Below are 10,663 nucleotides of genomic sequence, written 5' to 3' on the forward strand. Positions count from 1 at the left end.
CTTAAAAAGAAAACCAAAATATTTTTAGGCAAACAGGCCACGGTTCCATAAGGCTGTACAATTTAGTCTAGGGTGGCCTGAAGCAATCGTACACAACAGAAATTACTGTACCATCAGATACAGCTTGTAAGAAGCTTATGCAGAAAATGCAAGAGAATGCCAACTTTAAACATTACCTGAAGATGTATTATCCTGTTCACAAGAATTACTTCTGGAAGAAAATCTATCACAATGTTCTAGAACAGGCCCACTTCAAAGGAAAAAAAAAAAACAAACCCTGCTTGAGTATGTTAAATGTCAAAGGAACATTATAGCACTACCAAGAATAGCAAATTTAAGCTTTTTTCAGATCACATGGGTGTTTGGGTTTTTTTTGCTTCTAAACAATCTGTCTGTACCAATTCGACACTGAAGCAAAGGACTACTAGTTAGGAATCACAGGTCTGAAATTCATCAATTGGTCCTCTACTCCATCATCCTGCAGACAAACTAGTGTTTACACCTTCTCTCTAAGAAGATTTCCTAAAAATCTTGTAACATCTTTTTCTTTTTCCTCCCTTCTAGAAGAAAGAGACCTTCTCCTCTGTAGCATTATCTTTCAAACAATTTTCCATAGACCACGATTATAAAAGAGCTTTAAAGAAATGCTTCACATACTGTAAGGACAGTAAAACAGGTTGTTTGTACGTACTCTGTGATAAAATCTTCCCCATAAAATGACAATGACATGTCTGTAACTCCACCAGAGATTCTCTAGCAATCAAATCACATATAACAGGACTTCTCTTACAGCCTTAGCATTAGTACCCCTAACCTTTCCTCCCTCCCCCACCTGTGGCTGTTCTTCACTGCTTCAAAAGCTTCATTGCTTTTACCATGCCGATGAAGTTCAGCTGTGATCCACCTAAACTCCAAAAGATGCATTTCAATGCTAGATTAGCAAACCTACACTACAAACTTCTTCAATTCAGTGTACAGTTGGCTCACAATAAAAAAAAAAAATATATATTTTTCAGTAGAATTACAACATAAGAATTAAATTCACAGACTGCCACTCCTGATTGCTTTGCAATTAAATTCCCATCCCATGAAGACGGTATGTGCATATCTATGTGCACAAACAAGAGTTTGGATTGTAGATACAGTTGCCTACTTAACAGCAACTTTATTAGTACAGTTGTTATTAGTTCTAGGAGCACTGGGATTCCTGTTCAAAAATCACACACTAATGGGGAAGCAAACCTCAAAGGAAAAAAAAATCTCCAAAGGCAAGAAACTTACTATGACCCCTTATTTATGACAGGAAAAAGAAATTTTTTAGTTTATTAACTGTATTAGCACAGTATTTAAACACCTCAGGAATGAATCACCATCCCTTTTCTACTAGGCTCTTTGACAGTAGAACACAGAACATAGTAGTAGTACCAAACACCTGTTCTGTCTCAGTAGGGCAGAAGCGGGATTAAATTCAAGTTTTACAGACAACTTAGGAAATTACCTTTCACAACTCATAGCTTTCTCAGCTGCAAAAGAATCTCTAGAAGAGAAAAAATTATTGTTATTATTACATTTACTGTTAAGTCAATTTTACTTACTGAAAGGAACTCGTAGGTCAAAAATTTTACATACTGAACAGAACCATAAAAAAAGACATTTTTAAAAAATAAATTAAAAAGCAATGCAAAGAACAGTGACTAAAAAGTCAATTAGACTAGTTAAAGAAACTTCCTCTTCTGATTACCAATCATTAGTAAAGTTACATCCACAAAAATAAAGAAGAGATTTAAATTTTGTATTTTCCCAATTTGTAAAAAAAGTTACAAACATGACAGTGAAGTTATTTTATGGGTGGTGGGGTTGTGTGTGCATGTGTGTCTTTTTTGTTGTTTTTAAACTGGATCTGCTACTCAAGTCTCAAATGAACACTTTAAAAATTCCAGCACAAGTTTCCTTATGAAGAAGCAGACACTAGATTTGGCACCCACCTTTGAGAACAGGATGTCGATTACACCACGTGGTTTCTCTATTAGTTATTCAACCAGTCTGAAACTGTCAATAGTTCAATTACAGCTTAAAAGTTAACAAGATGTGTTTAATTACCCATCACACTATAACACATTTGTAAGGAATTACATAAAGAGCTTACTGTAGTCTGTATTGCGTGTTACGTTGTCTTTTGTTACTTTTTATTTTCACATCTGATAATTTCTGATTTTTTCTTGTCATGTCCTGTACAGAAGAGCTGTCAGAATCCATTTGAGAGTCAGTATCCTCTGGGTTTGAGCAAACACCTTTACTGGTTCTGTGATGAATCTTTTTGGGTATCTTCCCTGAAGACTTAGCTGACAATCGTTTTCTTTCAGAATTTTCCATGCTGTCTATGAGATGCTGTAATGCTTTTACAGGAGTTTTGTTATTTGCACCACCAAGTGACTCCAATGTCTGCTTTCCAGACTTAGACAACTTCTGAGTCATTTGTAATTTCTGATGCAGGGGTGAGGTAAACACTTCATTCAATTTTACAGGCTCTCTTTCAAGCTCTTCTTCACCAGGTTCGCTGTCAGAACTCTCCACTCTTTGTAACTGAGGCTTTTTATTACTACTTTTCTTGTCAGACTTTTTAAGTTTCTTCCTTGGACTTTCTGCCAGTCTTTTGGCCACTGTATCTTTTGGAAGTTTCTGCTCAGCCATTTGTTTCTTGGGAACTAAATGCTGAGAAGTTTTTGAAGCCGACTGCAGACACTTGGAAGACTTGAGATTCTTTTTTGGAGACACAGTCCGCTCTTGCCGATGCCCAGCTGAGGGCATAGGTGAATCCTCACTTGGCATCACCCTTGTGTTACACTGTTCTGCATCAGATGCTTTTGTTTCCAATCCAGACCATGACAACATCAGTGCTTCGGCTTCTGGTTTCCAGGACGTGTCCTTTTTCTGGTTTGGAGAGCCTTGCCTAAGTGCAACCGTTTTAGTCTTTCCTATCAATACACAAAACATTTGGACATTAGTATCTTTTCCCATTAAACCTGAAGATACAGGTTGGCTTCTGAACGCATAAAAATAAACCAAAGAATAATAAAAAAAAAAGTACCACAAAACCAGATTTTTCCATGATGATTAAAATAAGGCTTTTGCTGAACTATAGTGTACGAAAAATTCAAAACATTATTTTTGCTGTACTTCCAGTATTTCTTAGCAGAAAAAAGGGGCAGAAATGTTACATTCAATTTGCTTCCCAGTTTTCAGTGCTTCCTGAAAGCAAACTTCCCCACCTAAGCTGCACATCTGGCCTGAGCTTTAAAGACTCCTCAACCTGCATCAGTCCAGCAACACTGAGCAGTGACTTGGTTTGTCTGGAATTTTGATAGTTTCTAAAAAATTGCATAATCTTGAGTGACATCCTTCTCTCACAACCTTCTCATACAATTCCTAAAACCTGATCCCCTCCAGTTCAAAGCACATATCTTAACCTCTCTTCTATGGAGAGAGAGAAGGAAAAGCTTGTGGGTACCTACCTTCTTTGTCTGCTCATAAGAAAAGGCAACACTGCTAACTTAATTTTTAAGTCTTAACAGGAAGGGCTTAGGGGGTGGGACAGGAAAAAAAAAAAAATAGCATAGACACTCTGTCTCATTGTCTTCTATACACCCAAACCTGTGTAACTGAAACATCAATTAGAAATCTATTAATGTATCTCATCTACTTTAACCTTATTTCCCAATAAACCACCACAAAAAAAATCCAGTAATATGACTTGGAAGGAGAAGTCTGAAGACTGTTAAATAACTTACCCATACAAGTACTGTTTTTCCTTTGAGATTTAAGGACCTTTCCTTCACTGTTAGAGACTGGATCTGATTCTGATGTTCCTTTGAAGTCATGTACTCCGACATCCAAATCATCCATTTTCTGCTTAGTAAGTGCTTCACCCTGTACTTTTCTGTTCTTGCCTTTCTTACTCTCTGTCTTCTCTTTTTCAGAGGGCTGAGATTTAGAAACAGGAGTTGCAGAGCCATCTTTTTTTGATTTTTTCTTCTTATATGGTATTGAAAGCCAAGAATTAAAAGATACAGCATCTGATTCATCAATTAAGAATTCACATTCATTTTCTATTTCTATATCTTGATCTTTCACAGGAGGAGGTAACGGTGGTGATACTGAGGCTGAATACCTAAAGAAAGGAGGGACAAAGTATTCACATCATTTGGGGGGAAAAAAAAAAAATTAACTTTCAATCTTGCAAATCTGGTGGTGACTCTAGAACACCTAAACACACCACAGGACATTCCACAGAAAATTATAATAAAGTTCATCATTCATTGCCCTTTAGCTTCCAAAAAGAGTACAAAGCCTGCTTCTCCTTGCTTTGGCCTCATATTCACACCTCGTTATTCTCAGATGCTGCATAGTCAACTTCCTACCTAACTGGTCAAATCCATATTAGCTCTGAAAAAGACTGCTTAATCACTGCTAACTTCAGAATCACATAAGGTTTTCCTGAATCCTCCAACTTAACTACCAAAACATCTCAAGCTCAGGCTGAAACACTGTTTAACAGCTACATACTATTTTACTGGCAGACAAAAGCAACAGTACTGTTAAATCCTAGCAGCACAAAACTTCGAAACAGCTATTCAAATTCTCAAGTGGCATTTTTCAGTAATGTTGGACTATCCCAAAACATTCTCCCAGACCATGTTTATAGATAAAACATGAAGAGCTCCAGCACTCAGGACTGGGTTATTTTACTAGAAAATTATGTTCCATATTAAGTCTCAAAACAAACCTTTCTCCAAGTGTTCCTGTTGCTACAGCTGCTAAGATGACTGAAGACAAAGACTTCTCTTTCGGTACAGAAGATGTAGTAACATGTTCTGTTCCTTGCATGAGAATGACTTGCTCATCTCTGCCAGTCTGAGGTCCTTCCAAATTTTCAACTTCCACATGGTTCTTCACTGCAGTAGGAGTATTTTGGTCATCAAAATGTAATCTAGATATGAGAAACAGCATTCAAATATGACGCTATAAATCCTAAGTGCACATTAAAGTATCATGTGGATGGACAGATGCTCTCATTTTCTCCTGCTGACAGTGTCTCATTTCTTATGAATGAGCTTCCATTTGGTAATTTGCTTGCTGGAACACAGGTTAGTGGTACTACTTCCCAGCATAGTAGCAAGTATCCAAATCAATGAGGCAACATGGGGTCAGCTTGTGACTCTTGATCAAAGTGAGGGCTGCTCACTCAGCAAGACAAACTCCTAATTTTAAGAGAATGTGCTTCATAAATTTTGAGGTTTCCTAGACCCTAGATGCACTCTCTTCCCAACCTCACTCCATCAATGGGAGTCACTGGGATAAGTGTCAGTCTCTCTCTATAATCTACTCTGGAGATTCATTCCTCCAGGAAAGCAGAACTGTGTCTGGGACCACTGGCCACTATTGCAGCTGGGCTTCAGATTTTCCAAAGAGGAGATAATGATCACAATTGAAGTTGTTCTACTTTGTATAAAACATTTGTATATTCAGAGCGAGAGGAACAATGACTGCTCACCTCTGCTTTAACAAATTTTTTGTTAATTTTTGAGGTCAACACCGTCAATAGGATTCACTGAAAAAGTCTAGACTATTCTGATAGGCTTCCTGCACTTGCATATTGCACTTTTGGGAATTAACCCTTATCACCAGAATATTTAATAAAAAACAATTCTGCCCTTTCTCAACCTAGATATGGAAATTTTCTGAAAAGCTTGAGATCATTTTTTATAAGTTCACAATCGAAACTCATAAATGCCTGAAACCACTGTGTTAATTTACCCTAAGGGGTGGGGGGGACACACCATCACCACCACATTCAGCTCTACTTACATATGTACAGGAGAACTTCTTGCTTCCTCCAAAAGAAAAGGTGATCCAACAGACCCATCATCATCCTCAGTGTCCAAAGACACAGCAGGACTTTTGCATAGTGCTTCAACATCTTTTAAAATATTATTTACTTCTCTTTTAGACAGAGGAGACTTTGTTTTTTTAGAATCGGCTATGTAATCATATATTGCAGGCTTCAGGGGTGATTCACGTGACCATCCTGCCAAATATATTGAATAGGTTTCATTCTTCTACTCAAAACCTTACAAAATCTCAAGAAATCGTTACCCAAAAAACCTTAATTCAGTAATAGTGCTACCAACCTCTACTGCTGACTGTTTTTAGTGGTGATGCAGGTAAGGACTCTGCAGAATTACAGGCTCTTTTCACAGAGTTAGTTAACCCTGCCTTTGGCTGTCATAGTCAATAACAAATAATGAGACAAAATACAAGATTTTATAAAGCAACAGTATTTTGACAGGAATATCAATTTCTACAGAACACAATATAATTTCCTTCCCTTAATTCTTACTCATTGGAAGTACAGTTGTATTTTAACTAAACACTTCAATTTTCTATCACATAAGACTTTCTAAAACTAACTGTAAATTTCAAACAACAGGTAAAACTGCGTACAGTAAAAATAAATTTGCAGCTTTGAATAGACATCCTGCTAGTCCACAGGCAAGCTATTTCATTAGAATAAATTAATTCAAACAATTCAATTTGCCTTTCTTAAGTCAGGCTGAGGTTTTGCAAGAATTACTTTGAGATTATACGGTATTCCAACATCAGACTAACGTACACAAACACCTTTATAAAGGATGCCTGCTCTCAACACTGCCATTAATAGAATACCCTATTTTTACAAAAAACTACTAGAATTAAAATATTAAAACTAAATATACAAGCTAGATTACTAGCATCATTCTCTCAGACAGCACATTAACAAGCCCTTCAACTTGTTTTCACTCTTCAACCAAGTTACAGATATACAAAGTTATTGTACAGATAAGGTTATGAGGAGCTGACAAGCTGCTTTTATACAAGAATCATCTTTCAAATTTAATATCCATCGGATAGCTAAGAACTGTGTCCGTATATCTGGCAAAGCGACTGACACCAACCCCAGTGGATTCCAAGACAGCCATACCCACCACCAGTTATAAGGCAGCCTGCTTCAACCCGAGACCATAAGAAATTTAACTATCCTAGACAAAAAGCTGAAAAGGCTTTCGTTACCAAAAATTCAAGAACATAAGCTATTAAATAAATCTGGTTATAGAATATACTATCACACAACAAACTAAGAAAATAACCATTACCAACAACTATTACAGAAGGTTAAATTATAGCCTACATACTAACACAAGGGACATATGGAGCTTATTCATTCAACATTCATACAGAACTAAATCCTACAGAACTAAACTCGTACCCAAACGAAACTGTACTCAAAGCTACGTTGTGACACTGCCATAACTAACTTACCCTTTGGCTCTGTACTGAAGTCCTCTTCTCGTTTCTGACAATAGGAGTTGAGCAACAGGTTGCACTTGGAGAGCTTATGGTAAGATCACTGCCACAACCTAGAAAGAAGAAACTATAAATAAGGGATTCTTGGAATCGTCCAGGTTTCATTTATTTTAACATGTGCTAAGGCTCATTAAGGTCACATAAATACAACATGAAAGAAACCAGCTCCTCGGGAAAAAGATTATAAGACAGCTAAGACACAGTTTTAAGCAGCTGGGAGGTGAGTGCTTTTAAAGACTATGAGAAAGACTTTATTTTTATCCATTTTATCTCTTTTTTTTATTTCTATTTATTTACCACTAAATATAATACAAGGAAGGAATTAATTTTTTCCTTAACCAGCAAATTAAGCAAAACACTAAACAAAAGCTTACTTTCAAAACAATCCTGTATGAGTTTCAGTACATTTTGACCTGGCTGTACATCAATCTTATTTCTAGAAAGAAGAGAGGAAAAAAAATATTTTAAATCAAAAATACTAATGTTTCTATTCCAGCAATATAAAAGTAGTACAGTTATTACTACTTAATATTTTAGGTTATTATGTCCACTAGTCCCAATTTTAATATATTTTACCAACCATTTCCATTCACAGATATCTGCAAAGAAGTCTAAACAAGGATTCCAGGAGAAAAAGCCCCACTGTCACAGAATACAATGAGAATGAAGAAATCTCTCTAGATAAAAGACGACATACAACTACTGCAACAGCCCTCACGTAAAAGAGCTTTGGCATGAATAGAGATTCTCGCTTGAAAGAAATACATTTTTTAAAAAAGTCAGTCCTCAAGTAATGTTGCCTGCACAGGGATCCAGTCTCAGCAGACCCACAAACGAAATGTGTAGGCTGCACGTCTATCCCTTCATACAGGGAGTCACTCTCTACTGCTCTTGCTACCACGTAACCACAGTTATTCTCTGCTTCTACAAAAGTTTCCACAGCAAGAATTGGCTTGACATATCAAATCCATAGGCAAACAAACGGTTCAGCTGCTTAGACTGCTACTTCAAACCTCCCCAGGAGAAATGAAAATGGCAGAAGTGATCCACTAGCCAGACTGTGTTGATCAAAACCAAAATAACAAGAGACAAGCCATGGAATATTTCTCCGATAATGATTAGTGTATGCCTTTAAAAACAGATCATTTGATAGATTTGGTAAGCCTATGAAATGCATGTCTAAAAATGGGTTCCAGTAACAAAAAGCTCCCAGATTTCTGACACACCTTTAAAGAAGGTACAGCACCGCAAATACTCAAACTCATCTCTACCATTTACCAGCAAGGGACAAATAACCTAGAACTCTGTGTGGGCTTCATTTCTCTACCTCTTGGAAGGCAAAATGTTTGCGTAGACTACTGCTTCCGTGCTCAGGCAGCCTAGTTAAGGGGTAGGTTAGGTATAGCTATACCACAGTCTGCCTCCTCAGCAGAGGGATGCAAAGGAAATCCCTGCTGCTTTGTGCCCCGGCACAGTTTGCTCATCCCACCACTAAGAAATACAAGAAGCTTGGGAAACATCATCTGATCAGTTTAATAAGATACACCCAACAGTTCTGACATTAAGTTCCAGCCAAAAATCAACATAAGTTTTCCAAACGATCATATCTAAGAAGAAAATGTTAAATTTAAATTACCCTCCTCCATGGCAGAATCTTGCTCTGTAGTCTTTTTTAAAATGATTCTGTGAAGAAATAAGAATCAATTTTTACTAAGCATGGTGACACTCGACAGAAAAACAAATAAGCAACATACCTCCTGTTTCTCCTGTAAGCAAGTTTCGAGGATTCTTGATACATCTGAAACTAGTGGGAGTTACTGCAGCTGTGTTTTTCTTAGAATGCCACAGTAGCTACAACCCCCATAACAACTGCCTCATCTTTCCTCAAGAACCAGCAAGCATGTGTTGCATTTAAAATCACAGAGACTTACATGACAGATATCACAGAGGATTGAAGGATTTGGTTAACGTTTCTGTGATGACTACAGAAATAACCTTTTAAGTAAAGGAATGAACTACCACAAAACAAGCTAGAACATAACCCTGCAACACATCTGCTGCTCTGTGAGAATGGCTGACGTGGAGATTCTTACCCTGTGTTTATCCCAGGCAAGACCACATTGACAAGCAGTGAAAGCACATCAGCTGTTCCATGGTAAAAGTAAAGTCTCGATTAATTCCCAGCACTACTTCATATACCTGAACCCCAAGTACAATCAAAGTCATTCGAATAGCAGGCATGACTCCAGTCATCTATTACCACAACTATAGTAGTAATAATTCAAGTGATAGTATATTACCAGCATTACTTTCTATGCCAACAAATGAAATAAAGCCTATCGAGCTGGCAACAGGCAAAGACTGTAGAGGATAAAAACAGAAAGCAAAGGCAAGTCAAGAAAAATTAAAGTGCTAAAGCAGAGTGAAGTTTTTCACCAATGTGACAAGAAAATGTCTCAAAAAATTCTAAACGTTTAGCTGAAAAACAATTATGGCCTCTTCTTCATTTGTATAAACTGGAATAGAGCATATATGCAGTGTGGTGATGCTCTAGTCTTAATACCACAGAATTCATCACATTTTTCCTAAGTTTGCCATACTGACGTTACTTTGCACTTCTTTGTGGTTCTTCTTCGGATGTTAATTCTGGTAATAAAAATAACTAAAACCACATAAGGATTTATTCCACTGTAAGTTTTCAACATCAGTTTAAAATGGCAAGAAGAAACTCTAGGTCACACGGAAAAACTACTGACCAAAAGTCACTTCAGAAACAGTGCAGAACCACACTCCACAGCACATCAGTCAGGCTTAAACTCCTTCCCCGTGCAGCGGAGCGCAGTACAATCAACTGTCAGTACAATCAACTGTCAAGCAACCCTTCACATAAGCAAATGAATAATCCCTGTAACGGATCTAAAAGAGCTTTTAACAGTTTTATTGTTATGTTCATACCCCGCTACACACAAAGAGCTTTTAAAACTGCAGCTCCCCGTGTACCTCTGAGAGAGGACGGTAGCAGGAAGAGGAGTACGTCGCTAGCGTGTCTAGACAAGAGTCACTGGTTCTTCATACGCTAACCCCTGGAAGGAAGATCTCCAGAGACGAGCGACAGGCGCAGCTGCAGGCAGCCCGAGGGGAACGGGGCTCGCAGCAGCAAGCCCTCAGAGCAGAACTGTTTGTGCCAGCAGCCGGGGCCAAGAGGGAGGGCGGAGCGCTAACAGCAGCCCCATTTTCCTCAGGGGGGAGCGGGGAACCCCCG

The 10,663-nt window shown here is 37.8% G+C and overlaps 1 protein-coding gene across 1 annotated transcript in view; it reads right to left on the minus strand.

Annotated features, from left to right (window-relative positions):
* The window catches only part of CENPC (centromere protein C), a 26,689-nt gene extending 17,047 nt beyond the window's left edge, over positions 1–9,642 (minus strand). The window contains exons 1-11 of the mRNA XM_010293788.1: positions 9,601–9,642; positions 9,038–9,084; positions 7,776–7,837; positions 7,357–7,454; positions 6,189–6,273; positions 5,866–6,085; positions 4,784–4,987; positions 3,789–4,168; positions 2,147–2,975; positions 1,499–1,537; positions 177–250 (exon numbers count right to left, since the gene is read on the minus strand). Of these exons, the coding sequence (XP_010292090.1) occupies positions 177–250; positions 1,499–1,537; positions 2,147–2,975; positions 3,789–4,168; positions 4,784–4,987; positions 5,866–6,085; positions 6,189–6,273; positions 7,357–7,454; positions 7,776–7,837; positions 9,038–9,084; positions 9,601–9,642 (2,080 nt within the window). The remainder of the gene's footprint in view (positions 1–176; positions 251–1,498; positions 1,538–2,146; positions 2,976–3,788; positions 4,169–4,783; positions 4,988–5,865; positions 6,086–6,188; positions 6,274–7,356; positions 7,455–7,775; positions 7,838–9,037; positions 9,085–9,600) is intronic.
* Positions 9,643–10,663: the final 1,021 nt, after the last annotated feature.

This window comes from Phaethon lepturus, unplaced genomic scaffold, assembly GCF_000687285.1.
Source record: "Phaethon lepturus isolate BGI_N335 unplaced genomic scaffold, ASM68728v1 scaffold48498, whole genome shotgun sequence".
NCBI classification, from domain to species: Eukaryota; Metazoa; Chordata; class Aves; order Phaethontiformes; family Phaethontidae; genus Phaethon; species Phaethon lepturus.